At 38.7% G+C, this 25798-nt stretch overlaps 1 protein-coding gene across 2 annotated transcripts in view; it reads left to right on the top strand.

The window, feature by feature from the left end:
- Nucleotides 1-24869, top strand: part of LOC124799262 (MPN domain-containing protein) — a 158482-nt gene extending 133613 nt beyond the window's left edge. Inside the window, exons 8-9 of one of the 2 annotated variants that reach the window (XM_047262825.1) lie at nucleotides 23260-23352; nucleotides 23430-24869. In XM_047262825.1, the coding sequence (XP_047118781.1) occupies nucleotides 23260-23352; nucleotides 23430-24041 (705 nt within the window). In that variant the 3' untranslated portion in view covers nucleotides 24042-24869. The remainder of the gene's footprint in view (nucleotides 1-23259; nucleotides 23353-23429) is intronic. The other variant, XM_047262824.1, reaches the window with a different exon arrangement.
- The last annotated feature ends 929 nt before the right edge of the window (nucleotides 24870-25798 follow it).

The following is a 25798-nucleotide window of genomic DNA, read 5'->3' as shown; positions in this document are numbered from 1 at the left end:
CATTGTCGAAAGCTTTCTCTAAGTCTACAAATGCTAGAAATGTAGGTTTGCCTTTCCTTAATCTTTCTTCTAAGATAAGTCGTAGGGTCAGTATTGCCTCATGTGTTCCAATATTTCTACGGAATCCAAACTGATCTTCCCTGAGGTCGGCTTCTATCAGTTTTTCCATTCATCTGTAAAGAATTCGCATTAGTATTTTGCAGCTGTGACTTATTAAACTGATAGTCCAGTAATTTTCACATCTGTCAACACCTGCTTTCTTTGGGATTGGGATTATTATATTCTTCTTGAAGTCTGAGGGTATTTCGCCTGTCTCATACATCTTGCTCACCAGATGGTAGAGTTTTGTCAGGACTGGCTCTCCCAAGGTCGTCAATAGTTCTAATGGAATGTTGTCTACTCCGGGGGGCCTTGTTTCGACTCAGGTCTTTCAGTGCTCTGTCAAACTCTTCACGCGATATTGTATCTCACATTTCATCTTCATCTACATCCTCTTCCGTTTCCATAATATTGTCCTCAAGTACATCACCCTTGTATAGGCCCTCTATATACTCCATCCACCTTTCTGCTTTCCCTTCTTTGCTTAGAACTGGGTTTCCATCAAAGCTCTTGATATTCATGCAAGTGGTTCTCCTTTCTCCAAAGATCTCTTTAATTTTCCTGTAGGCAGTATCTATCGTACCCCTTGTGAGATAAGCCTCTACATCCTTACATTTGTCCTCTAGCCATCCCTGCTTAGCCATTTTGCACTTCCTGTCGATATCATTTTTGAGATGTTTGTATTCCTTTTTGCCTGCTTCGTTTACTGCATTTTTATATTTTTTCCTTTCATCAATTAAATTCAGTATTTCTTCTGTTACCCAAGGGTTTCTACTAGCCCTCGTCTTTTTACCTATTTGATCCTCTGCTGCCTTCACTATTTCATCCCTCAAAGCTACCCATTCTTCTTCTACTGTATTTCTTTCCCCCATTCCTGTCAATTGTTCCCTTATGCTCTCCCTGAAACTCTGTACAATCTCTGGTTCTTTCAGTTTATCCAGGTACCATCTCCCTAAATTCCCACCTTTTTGCAGTTTCTTCGGTTTTAATCTACAGTTCATAACCAATAGATTGTGGTCAGAGTCCACATCTGCCCTGGAAATGTCTTACAATTTAAAACCTGGTTCCTAAATCTCTGTCTTACCATTAGATAATCTATCTGATACCTTTTAGTATCTCCAGGGTTCTTCCATGTATACAACCTTCTTTTATGATTCTTGAACCAAGTATTAGCTATGATTAAGTTATGCTCTGTGCAAAATTCTACGAGCCTGCCTCCTCTTTAATTTCTTACCCCCAATCCATATTCACCTACTATATTTCCTTCTCTCCCTTTTCCTACTGATGAATTTTAGTCACCCATGACTATTAAATTTTCGTCTCCCTTCACTACCTGAATAATTTCTTTTATCTCATCATACATTTCATCAATTTCTTCGTCATCTGCAGAGTTAGTTGGCATATAAACTTGTACTACTGTAGTAGGTGTGGGCTTCGTGTCTATCTTGGCCACAATAATACGTTCACTATGCTGTTTGTAGTAGCTTACCCATACACCTATTTTTTTTATTCATTATTAAACCTACCCCTGCATTACCCCTATTTGATTTTGTATTTATAACCCTGTATTCACATGACCAGAAGTCTTGTTCCTCCTGCCACTGAACTTCACTAATTCCCACTATATCTAACTTTAACCTATCCATTTCCCTTTTTAAATTTTCTAACCTACCTGCCCGATTAAGGGATCTGACATTCCACGCTCCGATCCGTAGAACGCCAGTTTTCTTTCTCCTGATAACAACATCCTCTTGAGTAGTCCCCACCTGGAGATCGGAATGGGGGACTATTTTACCTCCGGAATATTTTTCCCAAGAGGACACCATCATCATTTAATCATACAGTAAAGCTGCATGCCCTCGGGGAATATTACGGCTGTAGTTTCCCCTTGCTTTCAGCCATTCGCAGTACCAGAACAGCAAGGCCATTTTGGTTAATGTTACAAGGCCAGATCAGTCAATCATCCAGGCTGTTGCCCCTGCAACTACTGAAAAGGCTCCTGCCCCTCTTCAGGAACCACACGTTTGTCTGGCCTCTCAACAGATACCCCTCCATTGTGGTTGCACCTACGGTACGGCTATCTGTATCGTTGAGGCACGCAAGCCTCCCCACCAACGGCAAGGTCCATAAATTACAAATTGAAATTTTGTTTTGTGACTTCACCAGGAGCTGAACACCTCTTTTGATGTTATGTTTTGATTGCCATTGCCAACTGCCAACTGTTGAATGTTATTGCCATTGATTGTATGTTATTATTGCGAACTATTGAATTTGTTTTTGTGATATCTGTAATCTGTGTGTATATGCATGTGTGTGTTGTCATTTCTTTTTTTAATTTTAGTTGTGAGTCTGTATTGATGTATGTGTGCATATTTATCACATGTTTATGCTCAGCAGTGGCTTCTTTGATGCGGTAACTTTCTAAGGTATTTGCCATGATTGTTTATTCTCATTATTTTCATATCTTGTTTCATGTTTATAGGCTGATGTTTGCAATGCTGTAAGATATGAAAATAATCAGAATAAACAACTATGACAAATACTTTATGGAAATACAGGAAAATTACCACATTCAGAAAGCCATTGCTGAGAACAAACTTAATAAAAGAATGATAGGATAAAAGCCATTCCACTGGTATGTACAGCTACATTACAACAAATAAATATTCTTCCCCCGCCCCCCCCCCCTTTCTCTCTCTCTCTCTCTCTCTCTCTCTCTCTGTCTGTCTCTTCTCTCTCTCTCTCTCTCTCTCTCTCTCTCTCTCTCTCTCTCTCACACACACACACACACACACACACACACACACAAAATTAAAGAAGGGGAAAAAAAGGGTATATATACCATCATGTGATCATACCAAAACAAATACCAGTCCACACACACACACACACACACACACCACAGAAACATATTCAGTAGTTGCCAATAAGATTCAATCATTGGCAATAACATTCAACAGTCGACAACACCAACCGAAACATAACATCGAAACAAGAGTTCAGCTCTTAGTGCTGTGAAGTCTGAAAACAAAATTTCAAATGGCAGTTATAAGAAGAAGAACAACAGTGCTAACAATAGAAAAAAATCATGACGTGTAGAACAACATCCACAAAACCAGTAAGCAGAAGTTTAAATTATTACTACATTTATAAACACAAACTGCCAGGAATGTTTATAACCTATATCTACAACTTTCTAATTGTAAAAAAATAGTATAAACAAAAATATGTTCATATTCATGCCCACTAAAGATGCCTTGCAAAGAATAAAGGCAACACACATATGGCACAAACATTGTGTTTCATTAGTTGATCCAAAAGTAAAAATTATGAACGTACCATAATTTTATATGCAACTGAGGATGATAGGACCACAAAAGTTGAAGATGTTTCTTTCATTGTCACTAATTTAGTGAACAGCTTGTAGATGTCTCACTTCAGTTCGACGATACAACAGATGAGTGCAATGTCATGCATTCACAATTCAGCAGTTTGCATCCAAAAATTAATTTCACCATGGAAAGAGGAAAAAAATAAGAGCATAACTTTCTGGATTTAAAAATTTCAAACGAAAAATCTGAACACGTATTCAGTATTTTTCATAAACCAACAACAACCGACATAATTATCCACAGCCGGTCATGCCACCCGAGATCACACAAGCTCACATATTTTCATTCTGTGTTACATAGACTAAACAACTTACCACTGAAAAAAGAAAATATTGATAAAGAACTAGATCTTCCAAATGTAGCTATAAGCAATGGTTATCCTATAGAATTAGTAGTCACGTTATTCAAAAAGAAAACCTACCAAACACATGCCAGTACCATAGATGAAATAACTTTAACTAGAGACAAAAATGAACCACAGAAAAATGAAGTTCTTGTATGGCCATATCTAGGTATTATCTCCAACAAAATTACTCGATGTTTCAAGGATACAAAGTTATACACCAGTTACAGAAGCACTAACAATCTAAACCGATTGTTGAGACACGTACCACGTAAATCAGAGCCATTTTTGCAATCAGGAATCTACAAAATTAACTGTGAAGAGTACCCAAAATTTTATATTGGACAAACAGGAAGAAAATTTAGTACATGATTTAAAGAGCACATGATGATAAGTGACAATAACTCATCCACGCCCTTAAAAGACACCAACCATGAAATACCTATTATAAATGAATCACTTCAAATATTACATAAGTTACAGAATGGAAAAGTCGTGGATGTAATGGAAGAAATTGAAATCTACATACATCTAAAAGATCAGTCAGGCAGAGTTTTAAATGAGCATAAAGACCTGCGAAATGGGAATTTCCTAGATAACTTTCTACCAGTTCTAGGGCGAACTGTTACCGAAGCATAGAATGTAAACTTATCACTACACTCATTAATAAATATGACTGTAATACGAAACATCACGCAACCATGAAGCAGTTTTTGCTAGACTCTTGTGGGGTTCTCAGTACTATTTCATTTTGGAATACTGTCATAAATGTGATATGTAAGATCTTTGTGCCAACTATTCAAAAATGACATGCTCCTACAATAACAGAACAAATATTTACAAGTTATTTTAAAGAAATTACATACAGTCATATTTACACCAATGATGCTCGATAAATATGACTGAGAACAAAAGCATATGCAGGTTAAGTAGCAAAATTCTGTAAAATAAATCCAATCTTCCTAGGTTAAGTATGTTATATATAAGAGCCTTGCAACAAATGCGCGAAACTAATGTGCTCCTACAATAATGTGAACACTTTGAACTAATTTATGGGCATAACTCGTGTCGTAGGAGCAACAACGTATGTGACATAATCTGTTACCAAAAAAAATCCATAAAGTAAGTTATAATGTGCCTAGTATATCTGCAGATATGACTTGTTCCTACATCAAAATCACAAGAGTCACTAATGTATCCAATGTATGTAACTTCCGTTTTAGATACTTGAAAATGGCCTAAGGCTGAAATTGTACAATCATACAGGAAATAAAGAAAATGGCAGCTGAAGGTTTCAAGAAATCATTTAAAAAATTTATCACAGCTGCGGACCCTATCGCATTGAAAATTGGTATACGTCGGCTTGCAGTACACAGAGTGACCAGATGCCTGTTCGTCTCTCATTGTACTAAAATGTCTAAGAATTTCGACTGTCCTTCCTTCTCCATCTCGACAGTGAACCGGATGTTCGGATGTATGTTGTTTATGTGTTCTGTGAATTGTTTGAGAGCTTCTGAGCCATGTGGCCAGATCATAAATTTATCGACACCATAATGATAATATAAGGATGGACAGGGGGGAGCCGAATTTAATGGACATTCCTCAAAATTCTCCATAAAAAATGATGTAGACAACGGAGAGACCCTCGCTATACCATCCATCATTTCATAAAATTTACTACCATACAGGAAGTAGGTGGTTATCATCACATGCTAGAACAACTTTATAGTTTCAGGAGAAGAAAGATCCGCCAGCATTTTCAGAATGTCCTCCACAGGAACTTTTGTGAACAGCGATACCACATCCAGGCTGACAAAAATGTCATTTTGACCAACTCTAATCTGTTTGATTTTCTTAATGAGCTTCTGGGAGTTCTTGATGTACTGTTCATAACGGCCAACTATAGGAGTCATCAACTTTGTTAGATATTTGGCCGGCTTGTAGGTAGGAGAACCAATTGCACTGACAATAAGTCTCAAGGGAACATTATCCTGGTGGATCTTCCGTAGTTCATACAACCTCGGAGGTCTAGGAGCTCAGACTTTTAGAGTTTCTGTAATATCATCTGGTATACCAGAATTCTTCAGTAACTCCATAGTTTTTGTGCTGTACGTCAAAGTTGTATCCCGTTTAAGACATTTGTACGTACTTTTCTCCAATGGTGATGTAATTTTGCTATGATATTCGGTAGTATTAAGCACGATGGTGGCATTTCCTTTGTCAGCTGATAATATGACAAGATCTTATCTCCCCGAAGTAAATGGAGCCCTGTCTCTCCTCTCTACTGATATTAGATTTGGGAGGCTTAGCTGAGGCCAAAAAGTTACTAATAATAAGTTTCACTTTGTTGGTGTCCTGTGCAAGATGTCGCACTGCCTATTCTATTCCACTGATATGATCCGGAATGGGCATAGTATTTGGTGTAGGAGCTAAATTCGAACCTTTATTAAGGTCCGAGATGGCTCCTTTGTTCAGGCTCTTGTCTGAAAAGTTGAGAACAGTGCGTGCTATTTCATACGATGACTCCGGTCTTGAGCAAGATGCTCAAATTTCATTACTTGTTTAGCCGATGTATTGCTAAGATGAGCTCTTTGATGAGCAGCCGTCATTATATCGACCCACTCCTAGTCAGAAGGCAAGAGAACTGTAGATAACAAAAGGTGGCAACTATATAAACTGTGTGCATTAAAATCCAGTTTGTACCTTATGTGTCGTAACGTTTCTTTGACAATCGTCCGGCTGGTCTTTTGTAATATATTCTTCATTCCAACCAACTTGATATGGTGTTTAAACACAGAAAACTTAGAAACAATATCCTTATCATGACATGTTGCAGAAATGCCAAATTCTCCACAACTGTGCATATTTGACACAAAGCTTCTCCAGTTGACAAACCTGGCATGCGATGTCCTCCCCGTAGAGGAAAGTAATGAGAATGATAGCTTTTGTGAGACCCTGATACGTAATACATTCTTGGTTTTCTTGCCACATCAATTCGGGATAAAATCTCAAGCTTTCGACAGTTGCCTCCATCGTCATCGTGAGGAACAACTGACTGTTTTCACAGCTGCTGTGGTGGCCTTATATAGCCTGTGGACAGCTTCTGATTGGGTAGCTTGTGATTGGTTGGTGACTACATACTGCTGTCGCAGACGGTGTCCTTGTCTGCGCTGGTAGCGCCACCACTTCCTTGAGAATGTAAACACTGCAAGGAATGTCTCTGCTGCTTCTCTGCATCAAGCACTCATTTCCATGCACTGCTCAGATAATATCCATTGTCACGGTTAAAGTTCTTCTCACCCATTCTTATTTCAACAGCCCCCTTAATAACAGAACTCCAGTATGTGCAGGCATGAGACTAAATTTTTGTTTCGTCAAACAGAATTTGTTTGTTAGTGAGGCTGTGCTCTGCAATTGTTGATTTCTCTAGTTCTCTTTGTTTAATATGTTTTTGGTTTTCTGCACAGCAGTCGGGAAACTGTACAAATGGTTTGAGCTATATAATTGCTTCCACACTCATGGGAATTTATGATATCTGCTGTAAGTGTGGAAGCAGTTATATAGGTCAGACCATTCATACCATTTCTGACTGCTGTGTAGAACACTGACGGCATATTAAAAATGAGGAACTAGAGAAATTGGCAGTTGCGGAGCACAGCCTCACTAATAAACATAAAATTCTGTTTGATGAAATAAAAATTTTGTCCCATGCCTCCACATTGTGGGATTCTGTTATTAAGGACACAGTAGAAATAAGAATGAACGAAAAGAACTTTAACTGTGATGGATATTATCTTAGCAGTGCATGTAAACGAGCACTCGATGCAGAGAAGCAGCAGAAACATTCCTTGCAGTGTTTACATTCCAATAGAAGCAGTGGCACCACCAGCGCAGACATGGACACTGCCTGTGGCACCAGTACGTAATCACCGACCAGTCACAAGCCGACCAATCAGAAGGTTGTCCACAGGCTACGTAAGACCACCACAGCAGCAGTGAAGACAGTCAGTTGCTCCTGACATGGAGGCTATCATTGAAAGCTTGAGATTTTATCCGGAATTGATGCGGCAAGAAAACCGCGTAGTTTTACATATTACCGCCATCACGAAAACTTCGTTCTCATGCTCTGTAAGTAGCCCACAATGCGTCTGAGATACAGTTTCCTGCAGTTCCCTGTGATTCAGCTGTTGCTCAGCAGAGGACATAAATCTGCACTTAACTTGAACACCCCATCCACTGAAACTGTTTTACACATTGCAATAAAAACCATTGGCTTTCAACATTTGGAACAACTTCTTTCTTTCGCTTACACCATAGTCCTGCAGTGATCACAGAGTCTTCGTGGTTACAACGGATTTGACAAGGTTAGTTTTAGGAGTGGCCGGATGCCCTTCCTGCCGCCACCTCGTACCCCCAGGGATGGAATCAGTGTACCCCAGCTGAATGCATCTAGTGAAAATCGTGAAATAGTGCGAACGTGTTTCAAATGTCTGCGACGCATGTAACTGAGGTGGAATGTGGGGACCAGCCCGCTATTCACCTAGCAGGATGTGGGAAACTGCCTAAAAACCACTTCCAGGCTGGCCTGCACACCGGCCCTCATTGTTAATCCACTGGGTGGATTCAATCTGGGGCCGGCACGCCTACCCAAGTAGGAAGCAGCGTGTTAGCACTCTCGGCTACCCTGGCGAGTCTTTCAACATTTGGAACAACATTCCCAGCAAAATCAGAGGAAGCTGTCCTAGCTGCTCTTGTTGCCTTTACAAATGTCTGCTTGTGTTTGTGTATGTGCGGATGGATATGTGTGCGTGTGTGCGAGTGTATACCTGTCCTTTTTTCCCCCAAAGGTAAGTCTTTCCGTTCGCGGGATTGGAATGACTCCTTACCCTCTCCCTTAAAACCCACATCCTTTCGTCTTTCCCTCTCCTTCCCTCTTTCCTGATGAGGCAACAGTTTGTTGCGAAAGCTTGAATTTTGTGTGTATGTTTGTGTTTGTTTGTGTGTCTATCGACCTGCCAGCACTTTCGTTCGGTAAGTCACATCATCTGTGTTTTTAGATATATTATCATATAGGGTGTATATGGCCCAGGACAACCGGGAGATCCGGGAAAAACCCGGGAACTTTTTAGAATTCCAGGAATTTTTCATTGTTTTAGTTTTCAGTTAAATTTTTGTAATTTTGACTGGTAAGAATCAATACTCTAACAAAGGACATTACTGTATCCCGCTACTGCAGAATAATACTTCAACAATAAAACATAAATGAGAGAAAAAAATGAAAATAACTTAAATTGCAAAGGAAATGTGCCATATGCAACAACAACAACAACAACACACAGTGCTCATGCAAGCGTCTGCCAACAGCAAAATGTGTCAAGTGCTTTAGGAAGACTGTGCAATGCTTCATAACAACAAATTGTCTCCGATGAGCGTGAAGTCACAACTGTTTACATTAGATTCGTTTCAGTAGTTACAAGCAGGCTCATGCGCATGTACAGTCGAGTCGCTTTTGAGCAGTAGATTCTCCCACTTTTGGCTACAAGAATGTGGCTGTTAACTGTGCAAGCAGTCGCAGCAAGCAGCCAGATGCTACCGGGAAAAGGGGGCGCCAAATTCATGTTCTTGAGGGTAAAAACCTTGTTTCACAAAGATCCTAGCATCCAGCACATGTTTGTCTATCGATTATTCATATGAATATAATAGAGGGAAACATTCCACGTGGGAAAAATATATCTAAAAACACAGATGATGTGACTTACCGAACGAAAGTGCTGGCAGGTCGATAGACCACAAACAAACACAAACATACACATGAATTCAAGCTTTCGCAACAAATTGTTGCCTCATCAGGAAAGAGGGAAGGAGAGGGAAAGACGAAAGGATGTGGGTTTTAAGGGAGAGGGTAAGGAGTCGTTCCAATCCCGGGAGCGGAAAAAAGGGGTATACACTCATACAGACGCAAGCAGACATGTCTGCTAGTGTCTGTGTACGTGCGGATGGATATGCGTGTGTGTGCGTTTGTATACAGCAGAAATGTCTGCTTGTGTCTGTGTACGTGCGGATGGATACGTGTGTGTGTGTGTGCGAGTGTATACCCCTTTTTTCCCCCTAAGGTAAGTCTTTCCGCTCCCGGGATTGGAATGAATCCTTACCCTCTCCCTTAAAACCCACATCCTTTCGTCTTTCCCTCTCCTTGCCTCTTTCCTGATGAGGCAACAGTTTGTTGCGAAATCTTGAATTTCATGTGTATGTTTGTGTTTGTCTATCGACCTGCCAGCACTTTCGTTCGGTAAGTCACATCATCTGTGTTTTTAGCTTATTCATATGATTTTGAAACGCTTCCCTATTGGTTTGTGAACATTTTTGAACACATTTTAAGTTGGTTTCTGAATTAATCATAAGTTGATTTTTGAAACCGTGCATAGAGCACGTGATGTCTCTGTCGGGAGAGTCCTCGTCACATCTAGAAATAAACTTTCTGAAGACAAAAGGGGACGGGACTATGTGAGCTGAGCAGAGTAAATCTGACGCATGAATGCCAATCACTGTCTGATTATGTGGTTGATTGGCTTTGCGAATGATCAGCGTTGTCATAATTACTAGGGAAATCCATAAATTAAGACTACCAGAATGGAAATTAATGACTGACAGGAATAACAGGTGAGAAAGATTACGTGTTATCTTCTCGGTGTATCCAAGAAAATGAAATTTTGACAGAAAATTTTTGGCCAGGTCACTACACTAGTAATGACCAGTTGTACTGTCCCCGGCTAGCAGCCACTTAAGTTCTATTCTGGAAGTAACGGGGAAAATGTGTTGTGCGAACATTTAATAATGCCTAACTCGAAAACAATTGCAGGGTAACTAAACCTGTGATTCTGGCAGGGTTAGTGAAATTAATCGGTAAACAAATTTTGACAATGGCAGGAATAGCTGCAGAATTGGTGATGACGAGATTGTTTATTAGAACGAGGAAGGAGAAGAAATGGGGACATCATGCAAATTATGGAAGAATAAGACGATTCCAAATTTATATAAAAATTTCGTAATACTACTTTTCGGTCTCATGCTTGAGAAGCTGGTGCGTATGAATGAAATGTGAAACTATTTCCTAACATAAAGCTTTTTGCTTGTAATAGGCCTAATAGGCATTTTATATTGACACTTTGTGAATTATATTCTGTCGTGTTATAAAAATGGCCATTTGTGCCAAAACAATGTAGTTTATTTGGTGTGTCTTACAAAATTGCTCCAATATTAGAAAGGTCTCTTTTGTTTTATCTAGCAGACAGTGAAAAAATAGACGTAATCAGATCAACAAACCACACCAGTCTTGAGTATTATTTGTGTTAACAGACCATGTAGCGAATCGTTTGATGAGCTAATAGATTCTTTCGCAGAAAGGAAAGCGTGCCGTGTAAAGCTGTAGCAAGATTAGAGAGAAAAAATGCTAGGCGCTAAGGATTGAAGAAATGTGTACTTTCTTATTTGTCTCTTTTCTTTATTGGTTTTATGTATTCTATATTTAATTCTATGTCACACAAAACAGCAAGTTATTGGCTAATAGGCAATAAAGAGTGCAGATTTTCTGAAGAGTTCTTGTTCTCCTGATTACAAATAATCCCATCTGCTATTAATTGCGAGATTTTTTTTAAAGAGGGGCAGGCTGTCAAACTGGCCGACTGAGAGCAGGAGAGGCACCACAAGACATTGTAGTATACACGTTTCAATTCCACAGAGCAAAATACAGTGACGTGCGATAGAAGAATGCTTTATGAAGAGGCGTGGCACTGCACTTTGGCACACTTAAGACTAAATAACATATCTTACATTTCCTCAAACACATATGTTTTATGTTTCAGACTTTTCAGAAAGATGTGTGCTACAATATGAACATATTTTTGAAAATTCGATTTTTTTAAGTATTGACCCGGTTCGCAGATATCGTAGATCCGAGGCTGATGCGCAGAGCGGTCTGAGTTGTAGTGGATAGTGTCCATGTGACCTATGTTTACATTTAGCAATTTTGCTGTTTCCCCTTTGTTTACTCTCACATCAAATGAAAACAAAACAGGTATCTGTGGCCAGGAGCCATCAAGTGAATTAAAATACGTTCACATAATTACAGAAGGCTAAAATATGTCATTAGTTTCAGATTTTATTTTATTTCCATCTTTCTGACAGTCAAGCATTAATTGCCTTGCAGAACAGTTAAGTTATTTTTGTCTGTTTGCTAAAGAAATTCGACTTTTATTAACCTGCAGAGGCAGTCGATTTATTTGAAACGAAATGTTTAATTCCACAGTACTGGCTAGGCTGCATTTCAAGTGCACGTTTTCATCTTCTAGCACATATGGCATTATGCCATAATAAAGAACCAAACATGATATAATACAGTACTGGTGCTCAAACAAAATTTACGTCCCGAAAACCACACTGAAAAGCTTAATATCAGGCCGAGGTCTACTTGATTGGGAATCTGGACATATGAATGTGCACTTTAAATGTGCATATTTTAGTATGGTTCACGAAATTCCGATGCTCTTGGAGTATCCTCTGATGTCGTGTTTCTTTTATGACATAACGTATGTTCTTTCAATGTTTTACACGTACGTACATATGATCTTCCTACGTCATGGTAGCTGCACAAGTGTGGTGGCGCCTGTTATCTGCACTCTGTGGCAACTGCTAAAACGAACCTGTTTCTAACAGGTAGCGAGAAAATATTGTGAATGGTGGTTCGAAAAGCATTACTTTCAAAGTAAATATCCTTTTACGTAAGTTGAACTACGTGTGAGAATGTACTGTGAATTTCTTAAATCACAAAGCGTTTGACTCTCATTTAAAAAATCAGTTCTTTGATGATGAGCCATTTAGAAGCATTTCGAACTATGAAGATCAGACATTTGTCATTATTAAAAATTTTACTGGCACATTTGTGTGATTCTTAAAGTGTAACATGCGCAAAAACTGTCAACATTATATGCGAAATCTCAGCTTCTCTTGCAGCTTATTAACCTTAGAAACCAATATTATATGTGAAAGCTTTTCTTTTCTTGTAGCAACACTATGTATATTAATTTAAACAATTAACTTTCCCTGTTTGTGTGTTCGTGCTACGTAACAGTGATGTTGCTGTTGGCTGACTACATCACATGTCCTGTGCTCTGAATATCTGCTGTTATCGGCTGCCCAGATCACACGACATGAGCTATGACTGGCTTACAGAAACGCTTCGCAATCTTGATTTCAATGATTCGGGAAGTAACATGCAGTGTTTGGTGGAATTCCAGTGTATACATTCGTAATATGAAAATACGCAATGTACATGTTGCTGCACATAAAAGATATTTCCAAACTGTGTCTTTTTCTCTGAGTTTCGTTTTCTAAAGTGCCGGGATATTCTACGCCCATGTATAAAACCTTAACCATTCATAGGTTTGATAAGGGAAAATATACTATCATTAACATGGAAAAAGTGTGTTTTCACCAGGGAGAAAGTGTATTTTTAACTGGGAAAAATCCGGGAATATTTCTTCCTTGTCCATGTATACACCCTGTCATAGCTACTATAACTTTTTTTATTATTATTTTAAGGATTTTGTGGTGTACATTACTTCTACTGTTGTTGTGAGGACCATACTCATATTATCATAGGTAGTAGTGACTTTTGAATGTCAAATCTGTAAACAAATATGTGGTACTGATGTTGGATTCACATGGCACGATCATATGCCAACTTATTTATGGGCCATCTGGAGGATTCCCTCCTATTCAGTCAACAACTAAAACCTCTTGTCTTGTTCAGATTCATTGGTGAGATTTTCATGGTCTGAACTCGCAGCAAGGACAACCTTTGCTCTTTCCTCCATAACCTCAACACCTACTCCTGAAGCCGCTTCACCTGGTCATTCTCAACTCATCAAGCCACCTTCCTAGATGTTGATCTCCACCTCTCAGCTGACACCTCAAGTACATCTGCCATTTCAAGTGTACCAATCACCTGTACTTCCACTTTTACAGCTGTCTCCCACTCCATGTCATCCATGGAGCTGCATCTGCAGTGAAAAGCAGATTTATTGAAATACAGACACCAGTATACATGTTAACCAGCCGCCAACCAGTACTCCTCTGATCACCCAGTCCACCTTGACCTTGAAAAGCTCCACCACATCCTCCACCAGGGCTTTGACTACCTCTTGTCATGCCTTGAAATGAGGGACATCCTACCTAAAATCCTATCCACATCACCCCAAATAGTTTACCAGCCACCCACAGACTACTGAATAGCCTTGTCCATTCTTGTTCCAAACCTACTCCCAATCCTGTACTCCACGAATCACTCCCCTGTGGTTGGACCACGTTCAAAGCTATCCCATACACCCACCTAACACATCCAGTCACAGTCTAATCACAGGCATTTCCTACCCAATGAAAGACAAGGCCACATGTGGAAGCAGCCATATTATACCATGTATATCAGCTTTGCTGATATCACTGTACAGCATTCTATGTAGATATGACAAGTAACCAACTGTATGCTCGCACGAATGGCCACCAGTAAATGTGGCAAACTGCAAACTTGACCATCCAGGTCCCAAACATGCTGCACAACACTACATGATTGACTTCAACAGCTGCTACACACTGCAGTCCATATCTTGCATTCTCGCAGTCCCTCTGGCCTAAACCTGTGCTAAGTTGTTCCCACTGCCTCAGCTTATCTTTTCCCTTCGCTCTTCTGTGTTTTTTTTCCAACATATCCCCCCCCCCCCCCCCCTGTTCATGCAGGCTCACTCTCTTTTTACCCTCCTTTTCTGTCCCCCCCCCCCCTCCTCCCCGCCATGCAGGCTCACACTCTTTTTACCTTCCTTTTCTGTCCCCTCCCTTTCTCCCTGTAACATCTCCACCTTCCTATGCTCTTTTCCTCCTCCCTCTTCCTATATCTCTTTCTACCCTCTGTGCTGATTCCATCTTGTTGTGCAATCACTGTCCAACTATCTCCCTCTTCACTGCTACCCCTCTTTGTGTTCTTCCCTGTCCAATTGCCCACCTCCATCCGCTCAGGCAACTGCTTTCTATTACTGATTATTTATAATCAGTCTTGCCATGGCCACAAGAGAGTGCTTTGGGTTGACGAGAGAGTGCTTTGGGTGCCTGTGTAGCTGGTGTGTGAATTTGTGTACTTCTTTTTTTAAAAAAAGTGCAAGAGCTTGAAAGCTATAAGTGAGTAGTTACCTCCCCCTTCTATATAATTTACACTTGTTTTAAATCTAAAAAAACTGTTTTTATTCTTTTATTTGCCAAACATACAATTTGGAATTTTTAAGTATGTCAAAACATAATTACTTGTAAACGCAGATAATGCTTGTAATGTTATAGATTGTACAGTCTCATGTTATCATTAGGCACGTACATTTTAAATCCACCTGATTTGTACTTTTATAATTTAAGATTCTCTCTCTGTAACATAATATAAGCTTTGTACTCTGTCTGTACTTATATGTATATAAACATTGTTTTTCATCTTCTGTTATGTATGTTGTGTATGTACATCTAACATACTTACAGCAGTTTTCAGAACCATTTGAAAATAGCGTAATATAAAGACCGAAACTGGCAGTGGAGTGTATAAGGTCCTACCCAGCAACTGAAACGGTTTTTCAGTAATTAAACAAACAGTTCAGAATCAGCACATTGAAAAACCTAATAATTTTTCGTTTAATTAAGGAGTTAAGTTAAAAAAAAGTGTTTATTATACCCAAATTCTATTTGTACAGTCTGATTTGCTCTACTTGCCAAATAAGCTGTATTCCTGTATTGCAGTACACTGTATTGCTATAGTATTGTTATTCGGCTTATCCATGAAATATCCCTGAGTTGTTGGTATGTACTTGTACATACCTTGAAGAAAAGTGGATTCTTACAAGATAACAGAAAATTTTTTTACAACATTGGGATCTAGTCATCCAGGAGGAGCTCATTGTTGGTCTGTAAAGCCACATTGCCTGCAGTAAACTGCTTGCTAAATAACGTCATACTGTGCTAATTGTCAGTTACAGATGTGAGAATTTCTTTTCTCAAAGATCAGTTTATATTTTGTCTTCTATTCAAATTCATTCATTCCTCATAGAATTGGGGTGTATATTGAGAGGGCCCCAAGCAGGGGAAATGGGACACGAGTCCTGAGTGTATGATGAGATAGTTGGAGAGGCACGTTTCCTGTTGCCACATGTATTGTCATGAATGAAATTGAAAGGCAGTGATTTACAGTCTAAACACAATAATTTATTTATGAGTCACAGAACTTATACAACACAAGAGTTCACAACAAGCCATTTTAGGAACCAGCATTACTAAATCAGAGATATAATGTGTTTGACTATATCTGTTTCCAACATCCTTCCCAAGCTCCAGGGAGATAACCAACTGAAGTGGACATGCTGTCCACTGTCCTTCTAATGTATGCAGTATTATCACCCTTATTTTATTCTCTCTCTCCTATACACATCTTACTATATTCCCATTCCTCAAGACATGTTGTGGGTGTCTGTTATCTGGAATCAAAACCAGGTCAGAAGTCAAAACATCTTGCAGATGTGCCTCTAACTTTGTGAACTTTACTAAACTACGTGTTATATTCCTTGAGCCATCTTTTACAAATGTTGTCTGCTAGTTTCTGCTGTAGTTTAAATTCTTTGGTCACATTGTGTTTGGTGATAGGTTCTGGTCTAGTGGGCACATTTAATAGTCCTCCAGGCACCAGAAAGTGTGCCAGTGCCAGCAGTTCTGTTCCATCTCCTAGAGAGATAAGCCTCAAGTTTACTGTAGCGTTGGTACTGACCATGGCAGTGTAGAATTGTTCTGCAGTTAATCTTGATTGTCCCAACATTTTATGTAATCATTGCTTGACAGTGCCCACCACCTCTCCCACCAGCATTCCCACTAAGACACCCATGTTGCAGTGAACTTCCTGGTGATTCCCTTTTTGGCAAGGAAGTGATGGATCTCTGAGGAGAATAAATTCCATAATTCTTACAGTTTTATGTTAGTGGCGTGAAAGGCCTTCACATTGCTGGTGTAGAAGGTATACAGAAATCCATGTGTACTTGCAAACCTTTGTAAAGCCATCAAAAATGTTCATTATTCATATTGGAACAGAATTTTAAATGTGCTGCACATGTTGTTGCATAAGTCAGTAGTGTTGTATAGGCCTTGTCCATGTTCATGCCTACCTTGCTGTCAAGAGGACCTGATGTCGAGAGGACCTACAAGTGTCTGTGCCAGTGACAGTAAAAGGCTTGGATGGTTTCATTCAATCTGTAGATGGAGGGGCTTCAGTTTGTTGTCCTCTTGGAGTCTTCATGATCTTGCATGGTAGAAATGTATTTAAGACCTTCTTAATGGTTTGAAGGTCTTTAAATATCCAAAATTCTTTCCAAAGTTTGGATAACACAATTGGGACGCCAAGATGATGAAGAACAGTATGTGTTTGAAAGATGAGGAGCCTCATGAAGTGATGTCATTTCTCACTGGTGAGGCCTGAAAACTATAATCTACCTCCCAGATGAAGGAATCCATCTTCAATGAAAGGATCAAAGGTCCAGTTTCAGCATCTTGCAGCATAGGGTTACCATTTTGGAGTATGTGGTTTTCCGGTGTGAAATGTTGATGTTGAACCATTTTGATTGTGTAAGTGTGTGCATTTGTGAATTAAACTGCCGTCAACTCTACATATAGTTATCTTTTTGGCAAATCTTATGTGTGAAGCAAAGGATCCGGCCTGTTGTATGAATTAGTCATCAGTAAGAACTGAATTCGGAAATGTCTATGAGGCTTGGAGGTGCAGTTTGTATCATCACATGTTTTAAGTTTTTTTTCTCTTTTCTGGGAGGTCATGACACACATTTGGAGTGCCAGATGGGCAGCATTCTTCTCAGTGTGCAAGCCATGGTGGTCCTTTCACGAAACCTGCTGGATTGGATTTGATTGCCGAAAAGTCCTTGTGTTTTAGGTGATCTGTTGGGTTATCATGTGCAGAGCAATGTCTCCACTGACCAGACAACGTATATGTATGAATGTCTGTCACGCTGTTACAGATGAAAGTCTTCCATCAACTAGCATCCAGCCTTAGGTCACAGTAGCGTCAGTCCACAACACTGCATGAGTAATGCTGTATCCTGCTGCTGCACAGATATATCTTAGTAATTATGGTCCCAAAAGTACACCTAAATGTTTGAGATGTGGCAGTATTATCATTTTGACAGGTACAAGTCTGTTCTTGCTAGAGGCTAAGTGAATTGTTGTGTTGCCTTGTAAAACACTGTGAGTGTACAGAGTTGCACCATGTGCTCTTTCCAAAGCGACACGAAGTATGTGAATCTGAACATTGTGAATTTTTAGCAGTTGATGTCCGTCACCGGACACAAATGCATGCCAGTGAAGATAAAGTGGACACCTAAGTGTTCCATTGCATTGCCAGAGTATTGGATAGCACTTCATTCTTGTCAGTTTCCCTGAACCACATTACTTGGCATAATACTTTTGCCATGTTTGACACAGGAGAGAATAGTTCTAGTGGGTCGTAAAATTTTTTATTAATATTTTCCTTTCGGTAGTAGGTCCATCAGGTAATTTTTCTGACATCATCTGTGTTAATGTAGAGGCTGTCAATTGCCGTGTTTCAGTATATGAGTATAAATTGAGTATCTGTAATAATGTCTCACCCTTCAGTTCTCCATATATTGTGTAACTGATTTGAAGTAGTGGCCTAATTTGCTAATTGAAAATCCAGTAACTTCATGAGGGCCGTTAGGTTATAGTACACAGCAATGGTTTCACTGTCGTGAACTGCACCAAATCAAAGTCATCTATGAAACCATTGGTGGCTAGTATCTGTGCAGCAAAAAGAAATGCAGTCTCATATCTAGAAGAATGTCTTTCAATGTTTCCGAAAGCAAGAATGGACTTCATGTCAAGCCAAACGCAAGTCTAGTGAAACAGTAACTCATTACTTTGTTCATGGTACGGTAGTTTCTGTGGCTATAATAAAAAAACATTGTACCATAGAAATCATGTCATATCCCTGTAATCTTTGTGCAAGACAAGTTGCAGGAATGTTTGCGTGACATTGCTAATAATAGCCATGGGGCGTGATCGGAACTGTAACAGAACGACAAGTATTTCTGGCAGAAGCTTTGATCCCAACTCTAATATGTTGTTGATCTCGTGAGAAGGTGCATCGAAAATGACTCTTCACATTATTTTACCCAGTTTCTCCTTTTTTAACTGCTTGATGCAGGAGGTAAAACATAGTGTTACTTGCTCTTCAGGAGAGCGAGTTCTACATGCTTCTTGGTAATGTAGTCCAATATAAGACAGTAGTAAGTGCCCCTTAAAGGATCATTGCTAAGATGTCTTTTATATAAACTACGAAATCTGCTTTCTATGTTCAGTTGGTTAGTAGTTTGTAGAACAATATTTTGTTTCTTTGGTAGACGAACGACGCACGAGTGATCACGTACAAGATAAGGTGCCTGAAATTTTTGAAGGAGAAGAGACTCTTTATTGATCTTTACTGTATCGTGATGCACAGCTATGCCAATTGTCTTTAGATCCCAGAACAGCCTCAAGTAGTCACCTGTGTGCACGTGGGCCTGAAGTAGAAAGTTAACAACAGCTAAATTCTCACAGACAGCACAACTGCTCCCACTGAAAATCCAACTGAATATGCTGGGAAACAGAGCAATGGATTTAGAAATGTGGATCAAAAGACTATCAGTAACAATCTTCCAGTACTTACCACTACCAATTAATAGCTCAGTGGGCTTATCTTCTTGACAATCTGCCTACAAATCGGCAAACTGCAGTGTGTAGGCATGTGACATGTTCTTATTGTCTTGTGGGACTCTAGGCTGAGCCATGAAGCTCACTTTCGTACACTCTGATATACGTTTATAGTGGAGATACTGAGTCGCAGATAGGCACAACAAAAAGACTCTCACAATTAAAGCTTTCGGGCATTAAGACTTTCGTCAACAAGACACACACACACACACACACACACACACACACACACACACACACAAACACACACACACACACACACACACACACACACACACACACACTACTGCAGTCTCAGGCAACTGAAACCACACTGTTAGTGAGCCTATTGTGATGAAGGCCTTAATGGCCAAAAGCTTGTGAGAGTATTTTTGTGGTGCCTGTCTGCAACTCAGCATCTCCGTTATATGTTGAGTAGCAACTTTCCTTCTCATAATATTGTTGCATTCCGTCCTGGATTTTCCTTTGACTCTGATATAAGTCATAGAATTAGCTCACATACCTCTAATTTTGAAAATGTACGAGATTGGAACGCACAAACATTTAGGTGTCACTGATCAGAGACAGGCAGTCTCAGATCTTGTATTAATGACTTTGCTATGAAGGATGCTTGGTTTTGTTGTCTAGCACACATTGAGTAAGTTTATTTACTCCTGTCGGTCCTACGATAATCACTTAAATGTTTGCAAGAATATGAAGATTGCATAGTTACATTTATTTTACCAACTGAAGTGATATTGTTCTGTCCTGCTGGGGTCTTACAAGTCGTACCTTTGATGCTTATCTACTTGTAATACGATATTTTGCAGTTAGCACAAAATACCCTACCCTTCTTCCCACAACTTGACACTCTGTCCTCAATTTATACATGGAAAACATCTGTTATTACTTTTAAATTTCTGTTTTCATTCAGTGACGTCAGTAATTTCATCACATTCTTGGACCCAGTGGACTTGTTCTTCACAAAAGTCAGAAAATGGACCGGTAATTTTTGCTTCCCTTGGGTAACGTGTGTTTCTGATCAGTGCGAACATGAAGGGCTGCAGCCTTGAGAGTGTAAGTCAATGTTTTATTGTCATAGTGGAGCTTCTGTGAAGTAAGTGCTGAGTCCATTTCCAGCCCTGTAAATTCCTTCAACTGATTTGTGTCGCCTTCTGAATGACACGAATAAGCCAGTGTCAGCAGATATTATTAGGAAATGATCAATGGAACACGTAACTAACTAACTAACTAACTAAAAAAGTTCTATGGATTTTTGGTGCTAGTACACAACCATAAGCATCGACACCTTTGCTGAGTGCTCGCAAAGCTTGGATATCATCATTGAAATTGATAAATTTAGAATTAAGTGAGTCTGCATTTGGATAGTGTATGGATTTAATAGATTTCGAATAATCTAGGTGAGCGTGTATAATTCTGTTTTTATCGCCATAGTGTGCTGTAGGAGTGTCTTGGTTTCTTCACATGTGTCAGAGATCTCAGCGAAACCATCAACTATAAATACTGTGGCTCCACTTCTAAGCAGCAATGCAAAAATATGTGTTTATGAATGGTGGGTATCGTGGGATCATGATTGATTAATTGCTGGAACTGTTCCCAACAAGGAGCTAAAGTCTCGACATCTCCAGAAAATATCCCAAGTTCTTTAGTGGGCAGTCTGATATTAGGTGGTGGAATAACTGAAGTGATGGTTTTAGCAGGTTGTCTTATTATTGATGGTGGTGTGAGTTATGGAATCCATCAGTTTCCCTTCTATCCCCTGTGACGTGCATAATAGCACACTTGGCTGAATCTATATATTCATCACATTTTGACATATCAGCAGCATAACCAGCATCATCAATATGATCATGTATTTTGTTATCAAGACCTGTTAGTGTGCACAGTAGTTCCTGTAATTGAGCTTTAGAATATTCATAATCTTCAGTGGGGGTTGTGTCTTTAAAGTTGTTCATTTTGTTCAAAATGCATGTAATATTAGCTCCTCGTTCTCGCCTGTGTTCTTTTCAGGTGCTTGTCACTGATTGTTGGTATCAGTGTTTCCTGTGTCAGACATCATGAAGTGGCTGCAGTTGTCCAAGTGGGTTGTCGTAGCTTGTAATTTCATAAACAACTAACGTATGGCAGGACCAGGCATAAAACAATTTACAAGTGAAATGTAAAATTTGACAGTCCATTAAAGTGCCAAACAATCAGCTGCAGTAGCAGTACAGAGCACAATAATGGAATCAATTTGATTTGCAAATGGCACTATAAAATTTGTAGCACAATAATTCAGTTGACCTTTGCATGCGGGTGGTTGTCGGAAGTATTTGTTGGCTAGCATGACATATCACTGCAGTCAGCCCCTTGAGGTGTTTGGCACATGAAGTGACTTCAAAAAATTGTGGTGTAATGGCAGCAGTCATAGAAATCTTCCTTGGTTTCGGCATCAGTTTTTATGTCATGAATGACACTAGTAGGCAGTGATTTTCAGTCCAATATAACACTTTATTTACCAGTCACAGAACATACATCTTCAAAATGAGCGTTTCTGATTTAGAAATATAAATGTCCATGAATATATGTATCCAACACGTGCTTTTATAAGTAGATACATTGATAGTCCAAGTGTGTTGCTGCCATCAGTAGATCGAAGCAGCTGATTGGGTAAGTTACCAGCCGTTGCTACATGGGATACAGTAGCTTCTTCAGGTCTTCTCACAATGATGCAGCCTAGCAAGTTGCATGTTTCTGAAAGAATATCTTGTTTCTCCTCTCCTTCCTCCTCCATCCCCTTTCTCAATGATTTGGTAACTGATACTCAAGAAAGCCAAAATCATTGTAATTCCTGAGAATGATTCATATCATTGCAGTTTTAATTATGTAACTGAAAAGTTACCCAAACTTCAAAATATTATAAATATGGATGAAATGGCAGTAATTCAAAACACTCTTGTATTAACAAATTTATAAAAAAGAGTGTATTAGTGAAAAAGTTCTTGATATTGAAGGTATCAGTGGATCCGAAAGGCGTTCAGTATGCAGCAAAAAAATTTTTTGATCATTTGCCTGATAGCATAAAATGTCAGGCAAGTAACAAAGTAAATTTTTAAACTAAAATCATTTCTCCTAGACAACTCCTATTTCATTAATTAATTTTTATTTAGCCCATAGAAAAACCTTGTTTGTAAGTGTAGCTGCATGAGTAGGACTAAAAAATTATATGTTCATTAATGTGAATGCTTAGGCTGTATATGTGTCCTGTAAACTGACTCATTCCACATAATTTCAACAAAAAAAATTGTTCAGATGATCTGTGGAATATTTATCTAACTAATAAGGTTGATGGCACAGTAATAAGGTAAACGGGGTGAGGTTAAGGCCTAAGAGTGCCATGTTCCAACCCACATCTTGCACTGAATTTTTCATAGGTTTGTAGCAGAAATTTTGTGTGTTTGTTTTGACAGAGCCCTTCCCAACCCCAAAGTTTCCCTCATTATTTTTATCCACCTTTTCTGCATCATTATTACTATTATTATTAATGCTAACAATAATAATATCTGTTGAGATAGCAGCTCATTTCTCAATATTTTTCAGAAACGTTGTGTTGACTTCTATAGAAATGAAAGTGACTTTATAAATTTCTCGGAAAGTTACAGAGGAAACATTAGCTACCTTGATAAGCTCAAGGTAAGTATATAAGTGTCTGTAAGTTCAGTACAAAGTAATTATCTTTTCATGAATAATGTATTAATTTTTGATTTCAGACAACATTATCATCAAAATTCCCACGTGATCAAAGTGATGGCATCCTTTGGAGTTTCATTTGTGACCTTGTGTGCCCTGGGGGAGGAGCTACAGAAAATGGTCTTAGTTTTCTGAATAAATTATTTGGCAGCCCAGAAATTCAAAATAGTAGTCCTGTCCCCTTGGATAAAGTGAACCTCCTAGTTCCCAGCATTCCAATGGCATCCTCGGCTAAATCATCACCTGTTAACTTGGCAGGTGGGAATATGATGATGAGTGCGGACATTGCTGCAGCATTATTTGGAAGCGGAAAGTTTCCATCGCCTACATCTCTCATGGGTTTATCTGCAGAAGCTAGTAGGTCTTTAATTGGATCAAGTGGTATTAGCAACATGTTTATGCCACCTTTGGGTTTTAAAATGGATAATATTAGTTTATTGAAACCTCTTACAAACACAGTTTCTAATCCAGTGGCAAGTACTTCAAAAGCTTCCAGTCCTGTAGCTTCCAGTCCTGTTTCAGACACTAGAAGTGCATCACCAGCAAAGACACCACAGACTGAACCTGTAAATCTGACAGCTGCAGAAAGTACTGAAAAAAATTCTACAGTGATAAACATGGAAACAACATGAAACTCCATGTTTTAATTTTAATGTTGTAGTTATTATAGTATTTTAAAACTGTAATTTATATTTAACATTTTCTAAGCAGTTCACTTTCCCAAGTGACAATTTTCTATTTTGTTGACGTGTGATGAGGGATATAGAATATGGACCATTTTGGAATAGTGCAGGTAATGTCTGTACATTATGTACAGGCTGGATAATATGACTGGAAACACTTGTTTGATTTTTGTATTATCGGAATACACTTACTTTCATTGAAGCAACAGAAATTTCTGTGCAGACATTTCTGGTTAAGGAGTTCTTCATGTCTCAGAATCTCCTTTTAGGGATTGTGTGGATAAACTGTGTGTTTATTTTAGAATTACTGGTAGGAGTCAGCCAGCAAAAGTGACCACCTGAGTATTACAGATATGTTAAAACAGGGCTGAGAATTGAGCACAGTCCCTTGTGCTTTACAGGCAGTGCTCTTTCTTGTGGAATCAAAGCACTTGACACACATCATCTCAGTAAGTCAGTATGACACTGTGTCTCTCCTTTCTCACCATATCCATATTGGTCTTCGTTTCCTTTTACTGCCATTGACAACGAGAAACATTTTACTGAAACAAATGTACAGTAATATTTTTATTATACAGTGCCTTTTACGTTCATGTTGTGTAATACATATGTGATAAAACTGAATGGCTGATGTAAGTTTTGAAAGGCATTATGAGGGAAAAATATGAATTTACTTATGTAGGTTATGTAATAGTGACATTAATGTCATGGGGTTCTTAAAAATTTTGTCTTCATTGTTGTAAATAAAAAATTCTTTGCTCTGAATAGGATATTGAAACTGGTGATGTAATATTTATAGTGGGTCAGTATTGGTAAGTGTCTTATTTTGATTTTCTGAGCTGTAAAATCATATGTACTCTCTGATGCATTTGATGATTTACCAGTAACAAAGTGATGGACAGTACAGGATGAATGTATCCCAGCTAGGTGGAAAAGTTGCTGTTATGGATCTTCTGGCTCTGTACACTAAATTATACATGGCTTAATTTTACCTGGGATTATTTTAGAAAATTTGAGTGTGTCCTGAGATGCTACAAGCGTTGTTGTGTAAAGTTAATACTGATCCCATTGAGTAGATATGATGATGCTATAATTTTTGAAACATTGGACCTGGCTTTATACTTTTTGGTGTATGTTGTTTTTCAGGCGTTGGAAAATCCAGGATGGAATGTAACAATATTATTTTTTCATAATTTTCATAATATTGTTATTTCAGACATCGTTTCATCTCTGTACCTAGCTTATTTCAGACATCGTTTCATCTCTGTACCTAGCAGCAGACTCATTCTGCTATATTCTAGAAACAGTGGAAATATCCGTTGTAACTAAAGTAATTTCCTACTTCTTAACAACATTGTACCATTTTAGACTTGTATTATTTAGTCTTGTACTATTCAACACAATTTTTCCTGCCTGTGATCAAGACCTTAAATTAGTTGCTTTGTGAATCTGAATAATGTAGTCTTCTGCTCTTTTCCTTTGCTTTATGCAACTTATACCTCACATAATTAGTTCTGACAATAGTAAGAAAACTTAAAGTAATATATCCTCCAATATTAAGCACTTGTAAAGGTGTGGGATGAGTATAAGACATCTTGAAGTGTGGGAAGTTTAGCACATCACTGAAAATATGCCAACATTACTTGGAAAACTGTGAATGAATAAAAAGATGTGCATCCAAAATATTAAAAATCATACAGTTACTA

This window comes from Schistocerca piceifrons, chromosome 5, assembly GCF_021461385.2.
Source record: "Schistocerca piceifrons isolate TAMUIC-IGC-003096 chromosome 5, iqSchPice1.1, whole genome shotgun sequence".
NCBI lineage: Eukaryota > Metazoa > Arthropoda > Insecta > Orthoptera > Acrididae > Schistocerca > Schistocerca piceifrons.
This window is presented reverse-complemented; position numbering and strand designations above follow the sequence as displayed.